An 18,628-nucleotide genomic window follows, 5' to 3' on the forward strand; every position below is an offset into this window, starting at 1 on the left:
CAGTGAACATTACTATATATTGCAGTAATAGCTGTTATCAGAAAGGGTATAGAAGAGAAGGGTTTAAAAAATTAGTCACAGGCACACAAATGATATTTATTTTTAGCAGATACTAAGCCTATTGAATAATTATGAAATATTAAATATTTATCCTGGAACTCTAAGCCTTCATATATTCATAAGAATAAGAACATAAGAACATAAAAATGGCCCTACTGCAGTGGTCCCCAACCTTTTTGTGGCCAGTAGCACATTCATGTTTTCTGAACAGTGTGGCAGGCGCCAACAATTTTTCAAGGCTTATTTTGTATTTGTTCATTAAATAATACAAAAAACATCATATTTAATATTACATAATATAGGATTCCAGAGAGAAGAGAGAAGCTGCGAGGACAGAGAACACCGGTGCCAGCTGCCCTGGAGTTCTCTGTCCCCGGCAGGCGCAGGGCTGCGGCTTCTCTCCCCTGCTGGGCACTAGGTGGGCGCACATAAATGCCCCGGCAGGCGCCATGGCGCCCGCGGGCACTGCACTGGGGACCATTGCCCTACTGGGTCAGACCAAAGGTTCATTTAGTCCACTATCCTATCTTCCAACAGTGGCCAATGCCAGGTGCCCCAGAGGGAATGAACAGAACAGGTAATCATCAAGTGATCCATCCCCTGTTGCTCATTCTCAGCTTCTTGCAAACAAACAGAGGCTAGGGACACCATTCCTCCCCGTCCTGGCTAACAGCCACTGATGGACCAATCCTCCATGAATTTATCTAAATAATTTTTTGAACTCTATGATCTTGACCATATGCACACAATTTAGCCTCATACATAAAAGGCTCAACTGCAAGTTTTAATAATGTTTGTCTGAGGAACCATCCAATACTTTTCTGTTTGTAGATAAATAATCTGATAAATGCAAGGACAATGAGCATAGATTGTGGTATGTCAAACAACAAGTACTCTGTTAACATGAATATACTATTTTTACATTTCTTCTTGCAGTTACCTTTATGTATTGATTGGCAATGCACCTATTGGTTCTATTGGTTTGCATGACACTTCTAACAATTAATTCCATACACTGATTACTTGTTATAAAAGTGATTTATAAAAATTTTACACAGTAATTTCTGTTTTGTTTATATATTATAAGGCCAATAAGCAAATTTCAGTCAGCCTGGAAAACTGAAAAGTAAAACTACACTCTGTCCTGAAGTGCCTGATCCAGAGCTCATTGAAGTCAATGGAAATATTCCCAATGACTTCAATGTGATCTGGATCAGGATCCATGAAGTGTTACAAAATGTCTATATATTGAGCTGAACAAACAATTATTTTGGAAATAATATAGTTGAGTGTCTAGTTAAAGTAACTATCAGACAATTGAGAAAAAGACAGAGAGAGAAGTATACTTGTTTTTTGAAAGTACTATAAACGTTTGATTTGATGGTCCTGATCTTTAAGAATAAAAATAGTACTTAAAAGTAGTACTATTACCAGACAAGCAAAAGTATTTGAACAATTTAAATGATATTCAGTGCCAAATGGCATTAATGTTGTGTCTAATCTCTCAGACACAAATAGCTCACTACTTTTACAGAGATAAATCTATTGATGCTTAAAAAGGAAAAATTGTAAGTGTCTCTATGATGTATATGTAGAATTTGGATAAATACTGTGCAGATTTCTTAACACAGAAAGAAAATATCTTTTTAACCTACATAAAATCACCACAAAACAAACTTGACAGTCCATGCAGGAAATTAGTTTCCTGTTACTTTTCTGTAAAGCAAACAGAGTGCGTAAGCAGTCATATCAAAGGGAAACAGTCCAACTGAACTAAGATATCTTACCAGAGCCCCTCATTACAGTCCTGTTTTTCCTTGATTTGGGGGATTATCATTTGCTGTACTTATTATCTGTGTAATGGAAAGCAGAAGCAAATCTCAAAAAAAAAAATCACATCTTTAACAGTTTTAAAATACTATTGCACAATCAAAGGCCACAAAACAAAAAGCTGTTAGAAAGTTAAGGCTAGGGGACAGAAGAGATGAATGTTCAAGTGCAAATGTACCAAAAAAACCCCCCAAAACTGGTGCAAATTATCATCAAAGTGATTAGGAAACTGTCTTTAGTTTTATAGAATTGCCAATGTATTCTCCCTATTATTTTATGCAATAAATTGGAATTTTCCCACCAATTGATATACACACACACACACACACACACACACACAAACACACACACAGTATAACATCTCTATGAACACAAGCAGAAACATGCACAAAGAAAACATCACAATATTCATTTAAGCTTTTAACTTAATAAGCAATGTCAGGTAACAGAGTATGAAGAATCATATACATTAGATTTTAACAATACAGTTTTCCATAGCAGGAACATTAAAATTTGGCTAAAAGACTTAAGTTATACAAGCCTATATTCCTTATATGTTCCAAACTCTATTCATCAAATTAGGCTTGAACTGGTAATTTTTCTAAAATTATGATGTGTGTAAATTTGAACAAATTATAAAAGGTCTGTGTGTGACATCCAGAGTATTAGAACTTTTATAAACAGATAAAACAAAATCCAGTTCTTTGGAGAGGGAAACAATTTCTTTACTCTCTCATGTTAAACCTCTGACAAAGGCAATATTAGCTCCCTTCTTACAATTGCTGTTGCTGTATTTATTAATGTCTTCCTTTTAATGTGAAGGATGTGACTGAAAACTAAAAATATATTATTGACTGAAGAATGCTTGTTAATATACTTTTGCAGTCACGGGTCATTTAACACATAGACTAATTAAAATGACACTGTAGTTATCAACATGAAATTAAAATAAAATATCAAGAGATGTTTATATATTGCATAAAAGCACAAAGCGTGAGGATATCAATAAGACTGATATTTTAATATTGTTTAACTCTCCAAACAGTAACATACAACATGGTTCCCTGTCACCATATAGGGCAAACAGTGCAAAGCTCATGTTTTCCTCTACATTTTGTTTCTTTTTGTGTTCATATGTCAAGGACTCTGTTAATCAGGTGCAAAAGACAGTCCAGATGACATCTTCATTCTGTAGCCAGTGTAGGATTCTATTCTTAAAAAAAAAAAAAAAAACAAAAAAAAAAAAACTGCTAGCATGTGTGTGTTGTGTCTAAACTACCTAAGTATATCAGTGCAACTTGCACTATGGATGAACACCCAATGCAGAATGCGATATTGCAGAGAATCCATAGTATCCATCCTATTTTGGGAAATCACAGTTCACCATGTCTACAAACAACATTCGCTGAAAACTGTTGCACTCACACTGAACCGTAGGCAACTATCCCACAGCTCCAAGCCAATTTCTATTTACTGCTTCATCCAGTTTTCTATTTGTAAAATGTAAAGTGTCTAAATGTGTATACACATACAAATTGAGTAAAGTTTTCAGAAGACCATAAGTGACCTAGGAGCCTAAGTACCCAAGTGACTTCTGAAAAATGGAAATTGGATACGTTTGTAAGTTGTCTTTATGCAACAACAGATATAAGCATGATTTTACAAGTTAAATGAGCAGGCTTGAGGAAACTTGGGATTTGGTGGAACAGTTACATTGAACTGGTGCAGCTTCAACGCCAACAAAGTCAGACTGTTTTAGCACTGCAGTGGAGCACACTGATCTGACACAGAGTACAATGGTGGTGAGCTTTGCTCTGAGCATGAGCAACTGCCACAGTGCTAGTCAGGGAAGCTGGAATAACTTGAGTAGTGGAAGTGCCGAGACCCAAACTGTGAACCCTGTAGATAATGGAAACCACTTCAAGTCAGGGGTTGCGGCAGCATCCCCAGTTCCAGCTAGTACTCTTTGTGAGCTGCTGCAAGCACTTTATGTGGAGATGAGGTTGCTAGTGTATGCAACTGTGCATGCAAAGCTAAAATTTCTCTAACGTAAACAAGGCCACGAAACAAGTCACCTCTGCAATGCACGTTAGCTGAAATAACCTAAGAAATTTAAATCCCACCACTTCTCCTGCATTTTGGTCTTATATGACAATACACTATACTTGTATTGGTTGGAAAAAACAAGTTTTTAAAAAAATATTTATATTCTGCTATGGAAGCACTAGTTACAACTAGGGTGACCAGACGTCCCGATTTTATCAGGACTGTCCTGATATTTGCTTGTTTGTCCCACGTCCTGACTGATGTTCGGTCGGGACACTGGACAAACAAGCAATTTTGCCCTCTGCTCTTGCCCTCCCCACTCCGCCTCCTCGTTCCCCCATTGGATCCCTCCTCAAATCCCCGCCTTGGTCCCGCCTCTTCCCCAAGCACATGGCATTCCTCCTCCCTCCCAGGTTTGCACACGGGCCATGGCCGGGGCCGGGACCGCAGCGTGGAGGCTACTCCAGCCCTGCAGCCTGCGGCACAGTGTGGTGGGGCCAGGGGCAGCACAGAGCGGGCAGGGCCCAGGTGGGCAGGGAGTGGAGACAACCATGGGGTGGACATGATCCTGCCAGGAGGGACTGGGCCCGGGCCCGGCTGCCTGGTTCACCCCCTGCCTAGGTGGGTCCCAGAGCTCCCCACGGCCAGAGCGGGGCGGAGCAGCCCCTGCTGCGAGGCCGGACTGAGCGACGGAGCTCAGGAGCGGCTGGGCCGGGAGCTGCAGGATGGGCCCAGAGCGTGACTCAGCTGCAGAGCTCGGAGCCCAGGCTGGGACCAGGAGTAAGGGGATGGGGGAGCTGGGGGTGTATCCAGGGTCAGAACCAAGAGTTCGGTTCAGACGAGGCTGTGCCACTGCGGCTGGGGGGCAGAGGAGGGGCTCTCCGGCTTTTTATTTTTTTTTTGGCTCCGCCACCGGCTTTTTTTTTTTTTGCTCCGCCCCCCTGCGTCCTGATATTTCATCTTTGTCATCTGGTCACCCTAGTTACAACTCAACTCCATAGTTAAAGCTGAGTTCCATTTTGCACTTAAAGAGATTCTATCTTAATTTTTTAATTAGTATCTCTGTGTTTTCTTTATTCTGAACGATTTTAGCAGAATACAGACACTTCAAAATTAGTATATAATTAAAATTGTTATATTTGAAATTATGTTAAATTATTAACAATTGTATTTATTTATTAGGGTTATACAGGCTACAGCCAGGCTCAAATCAGTCACTCAGGTAACTTAAGTGCATTGTGTCATCAAGAGTAATTGGAGATGAGCATATATTTCATTCTTCTTTGAAATACAGTAAATCAATTGCATCTCAACCTCAAAATTCAAGAATGATGTTGAGTTTTGGGAACAACCCAAACACTCAAAAGCTTTATAGCAAGGTTGACATGTTTAAGTTACCAAAGCTATCAAGAATTGTTCTTTCAAAAATATTACCACTGCAAACTCCTGTACTAACTTACAAAAAGGTTAGCATTCCAATATTCTGGCAGCTTCAGGTTTTGGGAGATTACCCATTTGCTATAATTGTGATTTAAAGATGGCTAATCTGTACTGGCTATTAGTAGCCAGGTCTCAAAATATAAGGCTTTGAGAACATGGGACCAAAAAAAAAAAAAAAAAAAGCAGCCCAGGCCACAACCTGGGGGCTAGATATTAGGAAACCCAGAAGATAGAGCCCCTCTCACACAATACAGCAGTATGACTACTGCCATCACTTCCCTCTCCTCCTGTCAGCTATTACAGTACTGCTGCTGTAAAGATAATTAAAACTTGCAGAGATTACACTAAATCCAACTGGAGGATACAACAGGACAGATGCGAGACCTTAAGGCAAAACTTCATAGTTGTGACTTCGTGTATTTAGCACATACAGAAAATAGTCTCGAAGGCCCTCAGATGCCACAGAGTTGCTCGGATTTTTAGCTAGGATTAGAGTCCAACTCCATTTTGAACCTCCTTGGATTGAAAAAGTAACGATGTAGTGATTTAACCACTGCTTGTCCAGAATGGACAGATTTCTGAATTTTTAGGGATATGATAATAAAAGGAATAAAGAATTTCTCCACTGAGGAAATCGGGGCAGTTTCTTGAATATCCTGCAAATGCTTCAACATGGCTAAGAGTCTTTCCTAAATACAGAAGCATGATTTAAAATGTAGAGTGGTGAGGAGGTCCAGAAACTAAGAGCCTTGGGACATTACAAAGTGGGCTCAGTAGCTGGAAGCGAGGAGACTTCAGTGATTTTGAAATACAAGAATCCTGACCTGTATCTCTGAAACACCTTAATGGTCAGATTTCCCAGAAAGGACAGAATTTAATTTCCCAACTTCATCTTTGTTTACACGGGACAACAGGATCTGATTTCAGTAATTGTTCCTGCTTGGTTTACCACCAAAGAGCAAGATTACTAAAAATAATGTTTAGGCCTATTGCAAGGCCTGAACTTTCTGTTTAGCTGATGAGACATCTTCAGCAAGGTCATTCATGGCTTTATAAAGTCTCCCTGAAAACATGTCCCTTCCTATACAGAAAGAGCACAAGCTTGAATTAAGCAGTGATTTAGTATCTTGTCCAAAAGCAAAGCCATGGGGACTCTTCTCGACAATGCAAGGAAATCCATAATAAAGGGTGGTTAAAAAAAAACAAAAAACATTCTGAGCTCATATCATAGAGGTAAGAGGAGGATAAACTATAATGAATTGACAATTTGTGGAGAGAAGAAGCAGCAGCTGTTTCAGGAGAAGCCAAGAGCTCTCCTTTCTACCATTTTATTAGGTATGTAGGCTATGTAGAAAGAATGAACTGAGATGGTTAGATGGGTAGACGTAGACCCATAAGATTTTATAAGGACTTAATCAACTCTTTCAAGTAGATCGTGGGGCGGGCTTTTACTTCAATGGTATCCAAGCAGCCACCACAAACTATTTTGAGGACTGAGAACCAGCATTTCACATTAATACTGGGGAGCTTATAAAGCTTGGTAGCATTAGCAGGAAAGGCAAATTCCCTTGTGACAATGTATAAGTAGCAGGTTTAATTCTACGCATTTTAATAATAATTTCAGCATAAACAGGAAATTCATCCAGAAGTTATTAAGTCCTTCAGTACATCTTAAGACATGGAAGACTCAACAACCTTATTATCATCATCCTCTACCAGGTTCTCAGAGGATAAGAGAAAGGAAGGCACTTTTATCATCGGATGATTAACTCTTCATAGTTGTCCCCAGTGAGATTTTCCTTATCAGAGTTTGGCTGAGATGAAATTGAGGTAATGCTCTTGGGAGGTAGGTACAAAAAAAAAAAAATAGTGCTAGCCTTTGTAGAAGAAGCTGGTGTTTCTCTGTCTTAATGGTAGGCTGAGTAAGAGGTCTTGTCTGTACCTCATTTCCACAACTGAATTATCTATAATGAAAACTAAATTGAGTAGAAAGAACAGAGGTGCATTGTGTCCTTTCTGGAAATTAGAAATAGACTGAGCAGAATTTCCTACCTCTTCTGTAGGTTTCTTTGCTGCCAAGACAGGACTGTCAGAACTCCTAGCTGATCTTGAAGTCAAAGGTCGTGGAACAGCAGGGAGCTCCAAGTCAGTGTCACCTGATGGTTTGCAGTCCTCAGAGCAACAGAGGCAAATAGACCCAGCAGCTGTGGGTTGAAGAGGCACTCTGCAAGTTAGACATTTCTTGTCCCCTTTTCTCATTGTATTTGTTGACTCAGAGTAACTTTTTTATTTTTCAGCCATGACAGAGAAAGGGTACTTTTATGATGTACTCTGAGCAAAAACTGGAGAATTTAGGAGACAGTACATGAACAAGAATCCTGGAGGCCACATTTTTTGGAGAAATTTGATTGATCCCTGTGTCACTTGCATGACAAGAATGACTGACAAGCATTCTGCACTGGTGTAGCAGAGACTGCAGAATGGAATAAATATTTTAATATTTAATTTTCAAGACCTCTAGTGTATTTTATTACTCGTTTGTAGCATATTGGCAAGTTTAGCTTCACACTCAGTAAGTGGGAAGGAACATAAAACTTAACATGGGAACAATATGAGAAAGGTAGTGACTTTTGAACCTCAAAACTCATCTCCCCCAAAACTGTTTGTAACATACTCTGTGCACTGGAAGCTAGCAATAATATCTACGTGTTAGGAAGAACGACAAAAGTTACATCCTCATTTTCAGTTATACCAATTCAATCATGCATCCTTCAAGTCACAACTGCCTTAAAATTCTGCTGCTGACTATACTGCACTTCAGCCAAAGAAATCCTGTTGTCTTAAATTATTTTTAAATGTTTTGTTCATCTCATAATTGTAGAGTAAACATTTCTATCACTTCTCAATTAGAACAGAAATCTGATGCGTGAAAGCAGCGCTGGCTTACTGCTGCCAAGATTTGGAGGTCAAGCATAAACATTAAGAGCAGATTGTGTTACTGAGTAGCAGATCAGTTTTTATTTATTTGTATGACCATATTTTTTAGCATCTTGTATTTTGTTTCAATAGATTACTGAAACTCATACAGTAGAAATAAATGTGGCCACAATGACAACAACAACAAAGACTTTGTGATTAGTTTTCATTAGTATGGGGCCTTTACACTAGTGTCTACCCTCCTGCTTAGATCACCTCATATATAGAAGAATGCTTTTCTCATTGTCTCCCAAAAGTCTCATTTAAAAATAACTAGTTTGTTGATAATTTGGAAGTTAAGATGCTTTCTTGTCAAATTTTATATCATAAAAAATATATGCCCTACACTAACTTCCTTTGAAGGGATTATAAAATGTTCCAGCTGACTTGTAAAGCTATACATTATATTGGCCCTTCTTGTTTTAAAAACAACTGAATCTGCATTGTACTCTTCTAATCAAACAAGGTTTCTTACGTTCTGTAGTGCCAGTTTAAATTTCTGGAAAAGTGAGTCATTCAGTAAAGGGTTTACCAACCTTTAGAGATCATCAATGTGAGGGAAAAAAAAGTAGTTTTAAAGACTGTGGCCAAAGTTTTCAACATTATGTGCCTGAAGTTAAACATCTAAATCTATATAATGGCACAAAAGTAACTGATGGGATATTCAGCATTCCACAGCACCTGTCACTCCTGTTGAAACAACTGACACTCTAGTTTGAAATGTTTTGCATATAAGACATTCCAAGTCATGCTACTGTACTATTTACATTTATGTATACTAAGCATTAAGAATTTTACATTAAGGGAACTAAAACTGAAGCTGGACTTGACTTTACTAGAGGCTCACTAACAGTAACCCACTGATATCTCACTGTTAATTTCTGATTTTCTGAATTAGCAAGTGTAAACAAGTATAATGCATCAACATGCACCTTGTTCATTTATTTTATAGCTATATTTTAGCTTTAATTATTCACTGCAGTAGTTTTCTAGAAAATAATAAGCCTCAAATCTTTAAGACACTCCCTTGAAAGTAACATCTGCTTTCCACCAAGATAAACAGAGATGAACATATATAACATAGTAAATGTATCGATTAGCATGCCAGCTTTTGTCTAACATAATACAAATTTGAGTCACATTTTTGAAGTAAGTTAGGCATGCACAATCTATCTGCACAGATCTAATTTACGTGCAGGACCTACAAGTCACACATGCCGTAACCCAACTAATTAGCTGTATGCATACATAAATACCTGATTTGGACATGTATACTAGGTATGTCTATGAATATTTTAATTATGCACAAACTGAACGTAACAGCATATTATACTTTGAAAGAATTGTTCAGGACACAATTATTGCCAGCATGTACAGTATTATAAGCAACTGATAAGGAATCTGCTCCCAATTAAGAAATCCTTAGAAATCAAACACGTTTTATTCATGAAGCTTTCTATCACATTTCCAAAGTGCCTACTGGGATCCTTCATGGATGAATTATCGGTTCTACTGGGATAGCTCTTTTATTAGCTCACTCCGTTTTAAAATGTGAAAACAAAATAGTTGATTTGTAAATGTGCACATTAGACTTTAATAACCCATGCTGGGAAATTATTCAGTCACACTTCACTCAGAAAAAGTAATTTACTATTTATATTATGAAAAGGCAAAAATTAAAAATGATATGAAATGTACACTATATAGTGGAATCTCGCAAATTCACAGAAATGACTGGGGTGAGGGTCCTCTGTGAATTTGTAAAAAGTAAGTAATTAAAAACAAGGATAATGCACCACAAAATGTACTTTGATAATTAAATAGGTATACTTTAATCTTAATAATTTATAAGGGTATTTACTTGTGTACAGTACTAGCGAATATTCAAATATTGAATAATATTCAATGTACGGAATAATACAAATATTTTGTATTGTTAAATTTCTTTATTTTTACAAGTCTGTTATTCAGGTGTTAAATTTCCATAGTAAAGTGGGGACAGACTGCTGGACTGTGTGTAATTTAGGGAAGTCTAAATCCATGAGATTCTATTGTATTGCTATATGTTAAACACAATTTTCAAAGCCTACAATACCTTTCATTTGCTGGATACCTATAAGTAGGATGAAAGTAAAATATACTGACAACACAAGATAGTTCCAGATATTTTAAATTGAATTTAAGATAAGATTTGTTTTCAGTCTTAGAAATGTATTTTTAGTAATAGGCATTCTTCATTTTCTGTCCTAAACCATACTATATTATTGCTGGTCATTTAAAAAGGTGTTGTGTTTAATCCCAGAGGCGCAGCATTTTCATGTATTAAAGTGCTCTCACCATATAACCTATATTTAAGTGTGCTAAACTGGTAAAGCACCCAGGATGAAAATGAAAAGCCAAGTTTTGAACTCTGATCCAAATACTGGTCTCTGGCTAAAAACAACACTGTTCCCATGTGTGGATATGAGGACAGAATTTGTCTCATATTATACTTCACTAGTTAAAAAAAAGTGACACTTCAATCCATTCTGAACAGCAGAAACATACTTAACATCTTCAAAATGTAAATTACAATATCATAAGTGAATTTAATGCATTTTTACTTTTTTAAATATTACTTTCTGTGTTGTGTTTGGCTGATTCTAATTGGAATATTGCTCTAAATCTCATTCATTTGTTGTTCAAAACGGTTAGTGCTTGTATGACAGTTCCTTTGTAAATAAAAAGGCCTTATTAAATATCCCCCTACACACACACACACACACACACACACAAGAAATCACCCCCACCCTCCCTGCAATGTTTTGGTTCACATTACAAACATCATTACAATGATCTGCAAGGCTGTATTTTAAAAAAAAAAAAAATAAATAAAAGTAGCATCCAAAGTCTTAAAATTGCACAGCTTATTCAGGTCACTAATTATTCAGTGCTCCATAGGGAATGATTTATACAGAGTTTTTCACATTCTGAAAGTAACAGACCAGTAACAATGATGGAAACATTTGTCATTTCTTCAGAGTTTTCGTTGGGCATGAAGCCACAAACATAACTGGAAACCTATAAGATCTCCTAGAATATTATGTTATATTATGAGACACGATCTTTGTAATCATAGGGATGTCTTACCTCATGGAAGAAATTATTATTTTTCTGGCTTTAATTCTAGCTGCAAACATTTTAAATATCTGCTGTCATCAGCAGTGATGACTAAACCTGTTCACAGATGATATTTGTATTCTGTGCATATTTGGGATGTGAATAAAGTCTCAAATTGACTAAATTTGACTATGATAAAATTTTGAGGCACAAATTCCACTTTTCCTTCCCACAACAGAGGAGAGAGGGGAGGCTTATAGGAAGAGATTAAAATTCAGCAGAAGATCTTGCTTCCCAACTCCAGCTCCATCTAGACTTCTACCCAGTATTCAGAGTCTTCCCCTCAATCCCCTATCAAGCTCACTGGTGGCCTACTTTAGCTTCCTCACTTGTTGGCTTAGAGTGCAGAATATAACTTCTGTAACTATTGGTTGTTGCTGTATTCCACATTAACTTAATTCAAAGCATGTCTTTTTTTCTGAAAAGTTAGTAAAAGTGACTTGAGACAAACAAGCTTACAAGTAAAAAGTTATTCAAAGTGTCAGACCTACAAATTCAATCTAAAAGTCAAGCTGGCTTTTTCAACTGCTTCACCAGTATGACCAAATTTGAAAAGAAATGTACCTTATCACTAACGTTAAAAAGTGGCAAGTTCATTTTTGTAATTAATGATGCATTTCTGGGACAGTATGGTAACGATTTGTAAAATTGTTTGGGTTCTAAATAAACAAACTAACATTGATCCAAAGGAGATTCTGTCTGTCAAATTCTGTGCTCAGTCATATAGTCTAGCATCACTGTACATTTAACCTTTACTCCAGTTTATGGTTTCCAGTCTACAAGAGACACAATAACTGATACGTCCTTAAATACAATGCAATAAAAAAAGTTAGCAATTATTAGCACTATTTACAAGGCACACTAAATATACATGAATTAAAAAAGAAGGCTCCTTTACTAAAATCTGACTAATACACAACTTCAAAGCTTTAATATAGAAAGGTAAAACTTACTAAAATTCAAACTTGTGTTGAGAGAACTTAGCTAGAGTTCCGTGTCAGAATTTTCAGCCTCATCAACCATCCAGGGGTTGACTTCTGTCATTTTGAACTTTTGTCTCCAAAGACCTGGTCACTCCTCTCTCCCCAAAGGGCTGACTGAGTTCAAAGTTGACAGTGCCCCTTTCTGGGTAACCTCATATAGTTAATTCAATCACAGCAACCTTTGGGGATTTGTAAAATTGCCTTAAAGCAATTGTGCTCCACAAGTGGCTTTGAACCTGAATGAGACAGATCCTTTCATCCATGGAGCAGGTGAGCCCTACAGTCATTGAGTCTTAGTCTACCTCTGGTTTCCTATGGTAGCCTTGTTTGCCTGGTTACAAATTTAACGTCAATTTCTTTCCTCACATCAGAAAAAGGCCAATAAAAGTGGCTTACCTTCCACTCTATGTAATTGCTTTGTAGGACAAAGAGTTTACCCTTTCCTACACACAAAGAAATTTCAAATCCCTATGATTCTTATTTCAAGGGAAGATGTCAGACAAGTGTCCTCTCATCTCTGAAGTTCATTGGCTTTTCCACAATTTTAGATGCTGCTAACTAATTAGAGGCAGCTATATCCCAGTCACTGTTTGCACAATTTTCTGCAAATATAAACAGCTAAGCTGTTGTCATACCTAGCACTAAACTCATTTACCCCATCATTAGCTACATGCTAGTCAAGTTGTCTACGCATATAGAGCTTGTCTAGACTAGGATAAAATGTACACCTCTACCCCGATATAACGTGACCCAATATAACACGAATTTGGATATAATGCGGTAAAGCAGCGCTCTGGGGGGGGGGGCTGTGCACTCCGGCGGATCAAAAAAAGTTTGATATAACGTGATTTCACCTATAATGCAGTAAGATTTTTTGGCTCCCGAGGACAGCGTTATATCAGGGTAGAGGTATATTTTTAAAAAGTTAGCTCAAACATTTTAACTAATATCTTTTAAAAACTCTAGTACAGACAGGTCAAGTTTACTCCTGGGGAATTCTGCACCACTGTGCGTGTGCAGAATTCATGTTCCTCACAGAATTTTTTTCCCTCCACAGAAAATACACTCTGCTGGAGAGGCACTGCAGTTATGGCTTTTGCCCACCAGGGGCTGCTGTGGCATCAGAGCAGAGAGCAGTCGGCTCACCAGCCATAGCAGCAAGCAGCTGATGGGGTGGAGAAGGAGAGTCTGTATTCCTCAAAGTGCCCTGCCCATGGGGCCAGGTGAGGAGGCACAGGAGAGCGGGGCATATAAGGCTGCTGGGCAGGGTCACACATTGGGGTTCAAAAGGACTAGTGAGGGGGACAGATTGATGCAAGGGTTGAATGGAGTAGGGGTGCAGGGACATGAGGTTTGTTGGGGGTGCATGGACATATGAGAAGAGGGGGAGGTAGTGCAGGTACACATGAGGACGGGGGCAGATGTGCCTGACTGAATGGGAGAGGGTAGGGGTCAGCCAGGGTCTGCATGGGGGAGGGACCCCAATTCCCTAACAATCTCTCCACCCCCAAAGTTCCCTATTCCATACTTCTCCCACCCACACCCAACAACCCTCCAGGTTCACTCTCAGGCGCCTTCCCAGTAATTACTTCCCCCTCCCTCAGCTCCTCCATTACCCCTGACTCCTCCAAGCCTTTGCACTGCTTCTGAAGGGTGTGAGAAATACATTTCTGTATTGTAGTTTATATAAATTATTACTCAAAGCTATGTATTAATATGCCTAGTAAGGAATCTATTTGTCATAAATATTTCCTGATTGTTTTTTGTCTGTACTGTTACAGACATACTTGACAGGTATTTTGAAATAAACTACCAAAATAATAGAAACTGACATGATTATATTGTGTTATTTTGACAAATAAAATATGTAGAATTTTGCAATACTGTGGTGCAGAATTTTTAATTTCCTGGTGTAGAATTCCCCCAGGAGTACAAGTGGCATTTTAAACATGTTAAGCGGTAGAGGTCACCCAGAGTTCAGCCACTGTCCAATGATTTACTTCATGAGAGTATCTGCCTAATTGTTAGCATATCCAAAGAAGAGAAATTCAGCAATATAACAATATTAAAGTAAAAGGGTATAAACCCTGTATAATCCATATTCCAATAATAAAATACCTTGTCTCAAAGATCTTAAATTACATTAATGCTGCATAACAATTTTATTTGGGAGGGGGAAGATTAATGGTTTTTCTATACAATAATAATAAGCTAAAATATTTATTTTAATTAAAAAAGCAGTGCTAAATTATCAGAAACAATAATTTAATCTAAATATGACACATACCTTAAAACACAGGTGCTTTTTATAGTAGTAATTTGGGAATGCATCATATTTCTGCACCATTTAAATTCAGTAAGAAAGTGCAGCCTTTTCGTCTGTCACTACAAATCTGTGCAAATTCCCTTTTTCCAGCTGACACACAGATAATAAAAATCAATGAAAAGGTTAATAATCATACCTTATATTTGGTCATCGTGCTAAAATGGTTGTTCCTGAAGAACACACAAAGTTCTCCTTCCTGAACTGCTGAAGTCAGCTCACATAATCCATGGTATGTCAACTGAGTGGCTGTGTTGTTCAGAAATTGTTCAGCTACAAATCCTATAAAAGTAATGCAGATATTTAAATGTGTGTCCATCATACACATCTAAATAAATACATACATACCTACCTACATAAAAAAATTAGATACATCAAAAATTCACACAGTCAGCTAGTGAAATGAACTCTCAAGGCTTATATCAACTTAGATTTCACTAGAAGAAAATAAGTTAACTTTCTCAATTTACAGCTGTGACACTATGACATTACCCGGGGTACAATCTGGACTGATGGACAGCTGCATCCCCTCAATTCTCCAGCACGGGGTACCTTTTACACTGCTTTGCTGTTGGAGCAATCGCTCCTGATCTGCTCTCTCACAGCTTTCAGCATGTAAATTACTCCCAGCTATACTACATGAGTGCCAGCCACTCCTGAATTACACTACAGAGCAATACCAGCTAATTTCCAGGCCCAGACTTTCCCTCAAATGTCCATCTTGTATTGCCCAGCCCTCTCCTGGATAACATATGCTCATATAAATAAAATATATTTTATTAAAAAGAAAATGTTATGTACAAAACTGTTATCCTAAAGTTTCCCAAACACTTCAATCCAAGCACACTGATTTAGATAAAACAATAAAACAAATTTATTAACTACAGAAAAAGATTTTGCGTGATTACAAGTAATGAGGCATAAATGTCAGGATTGGTTACAAAGAAATAAAAGGCAACAATACCATTAATACCTCACTTAATAAGCTACATGAATTTAAAGCAAAAAGTCTCTCTCACCACATGTTCTAGCAATCTTACTAGCTAATTCACCCCCTGCAGTCCAAAGCTGTTTCTTTGTTCCTCAGGTGTTGTAGTTGCCGTTGATCGAGAGAAAGGAAGGAATATTTTGGGGCACCTGTTCCACTTTCTTATAGTTCTTTTTCTTTGAAAATGAGCTCCAGCTGCGGTTCAGGAGACAGAAAATCTGTGGGGATGTGAACCTTCAGCTGTTTCTTTGCCAAAATGTAGATTTCTCACTCATACCCTCTTTCCTGCCAAAGAGCCACTTAACCAGGTGATAATCCATCTGATTTTTTTAACACCTGGCTGAAGCATCAATTTGACTCTTGTCACTGAGAAACTGGTATGTGCCTGCTTTTCTAAACTTGTAACATCTCAGTAGTATTATACAGTAGAATCTTGTAACTATCTATAATGTTGACACACATTTTACCAAGACAATAATGATCAGCCACTTATGCATTTTCAAATGATACCTCACAAGGCATGTGTAGTGGGGCAGCTGCCCCACTCCCTGAGAGTGTGGGCTACAGCAGGCCAGTGCACCTGCACAGATGGGCAGCCAATTAAAGAAGGGCTTATTAGGAGCCAATCAGGGCCAGGCTCAGCCCTATAAAAAGGCTGCTCAGGGAGGGAGCAGGCAGTCTGTCCCAGGCCTTTGAGAGGGCAAGGTCTGTATCCAGAGCTGGGAGACTAGCACCTGGGACAGTACAGTGCTGGGAAGGCCTGGGGGAGCAGAAGGGAATTCCAGCCACACGGTGTCTGCCAGACTGCAGACCCTGAGGGGAAGGGCCTAGCCGGTGTGAGGGGCCGAAGGGGAAGTAGTCCAGGGATGTGGACAGACAGAGGGAGAGGAGGAGGGCAGGACAGCTACCACTAGAAGGTCCCTGGGTTGGAACACAGAGTAGTAGGCGGGCCTGGATCCCACCCTTCCCTTACACCTGGCTGATGGGAGTGGCCAATTAGGGCTGCACCAACCCCCTGCCAAGAGGGGTGTGACTTTGGGGGTGCAGTTGCCCACATTAGGGTGCAGAAAGACAGCTGATTGACACCCCCCCTCCGAAGGGGGTGAGGATGGATTAAGGGGCACTGTTGGAGGGCAGTGGCTTGAAGAGGATGCTGCAGGTTGGGAGCAACGCGGGTCCACTTGCCAACCAAGGGACAGACAACAGATGGGACACCACCAGAAGGGGGCACTTCACTGGACTGAGCTAGCTGCCGGAGTCACCAGCGGGACGCGCTGTGGTGGTGAGTCCCAACACCATTACAGCATGCTTTGTACAAAATTTATAGTCTTTTAAAAAGGGTGAACATAGAGATATAGACTGTCACAAAAGCATTAATTTTTTTACTGCAATCTTATTGCAGTCTTTTTGTTCTATGTTTGTACAGTGCCTAGCACAATGGGGTCCTGGTCCATAACTAGGGCTCCTACATAATACATATCAATAATAATTTAACAGAGGTGGGATTTTTAAAAGTCTCTCGTACAAAAACAGTGCATTTTACCAATCATGTTATTTCACTTAGCACCACGTGATCCTGATTTAAAAAGAACAGCACTATAATAAATCAAGGTAGCACATTAATTGGATAAAAAATTGGCTAACTGGAAAATCTCAGGTGGTAACTGTAAATGTAGAATCATCATCCAATGAGGGTTTTTCTAGTGGGGGGTCTGACAGGGATCTCTTCTTTGTCCAACACTCTTCAATACATTTATCGTCAATGATCCAGAAGAAAACATAAAATCATTGCTGGCAATGCTTGTAGATGACACAAATTGGTGGAGTGGTAAACAGTGATAAGGACAGGTCAGTTCTACAGAGTGATCTGGATTATTTAATAACCTGGGCATCTTTAAGCAACAAGCATTTTAATATAGGCAAAACACAAGGTCACACATCTAGGAAACATATACATTAACCAGGTTGTTTAAGATGTGTTGTGTATATTTATTTATTCCACTCTTAGTGTAAATGCACCCCATTTGCTCAGGGTCAGAGTTGTTTGACTGACAGGGTCTTTTGTGACCACACATGGCCCGGCATAGCCTCATGCTTCGCATTGGGAGCGTAGAGGGCGAAGCAGCTCAACTACCACTCACTTCTTCAGTACAGAAGCCAAATGAAACAAGATCCTGTAGTAGAGTGGGAGCAGTGCAGGTAGTAGAATGGGAGAGAATATCTTGAAGAAAATAGTTACTAATATAAAAGTAATATAACTAGTGTTACATTATTATGTAACTACAGTTCAAGTGTCATCAGTGTGGACGCCACTGTGAGCGCACATGCACCTCGTGCGAGATAAGAATCTTCTGAATAGCAGTGTGTTGTGGGGTCTTGCTTGCACCCTGTGACTCTTCATGCTCCCATGCAAGAACATAAAGGGAAACGTGGCCATGACCCTCCCTCAGCTTCCATGCAACGAAGCACTTTTTGGCTAACGACGCCAAAAGCAGAGATGGAGAACAGGCTGGGGGATCCACACTGACTAAAATGTCTCCAAGAATTATAGTTACCATAGGGTAAATAACCATATTTTCTTCTTCCAGTATGAATCAGTGTGGATCCCACTGTGATTGGCAAGCAGTATCCCCTTCAGGCTGATGGGAATGAGTATCACCATATGCATTTGTCAAATGGATATTGGAGTACTGCTCTCTCAAATCTAGCAACAGTTCTTGCAGAAAAATCCAGCACATAATGCTTTACAAACATGAGCAGATTACTCCACATAACAGGCATTGCAGATTTCAGGTATGGGAGCATTTGAGAAACAAGCCAAAG

General features: G+C 38.9%; 1 protein-coding gene across 4 annotated transcripts in view; it reads right to left on the reverse strand.

Moving 5' to 3' along the window:
* Positions 1 to 18,628, reverse strand: part of MINDY2 (MINDY lysine 48 deubiquitinase 2) — a 105,737-nt gene that overhangs the window by 21,160 nt on the left and 65,949 nt on the right. For all 4 annotated transcript variants that reach the window (XM_050967976.1, XM_050967975.1, XM_050967972.1 and 1 more), the window contains exon 6: positions 14,957 to 15,099. In XM_050967976.1, the coding sequence (XP_050823933.1) occupies positions 14,957 to 15,099 (143 nt within the window). The remainder of the gene's footprint in view (positions 1 to 14,956; positions 15,100 to 18,628) is intronic.

This window comes from Gopherus flavomarginatus, chromosome 9 (genome assembly GCF_025201925.1).
Source record: "Gopherus flavomarginatus isolate rGopFla2 chromosome 9, rGopFla2.mat.asm, whole genome shotgun sequence".
NCBI lineage: Eukaryota > Metazoa > Chordata > Testudines > Testudinidae > Gopherus > Gopherus flavomarginatus.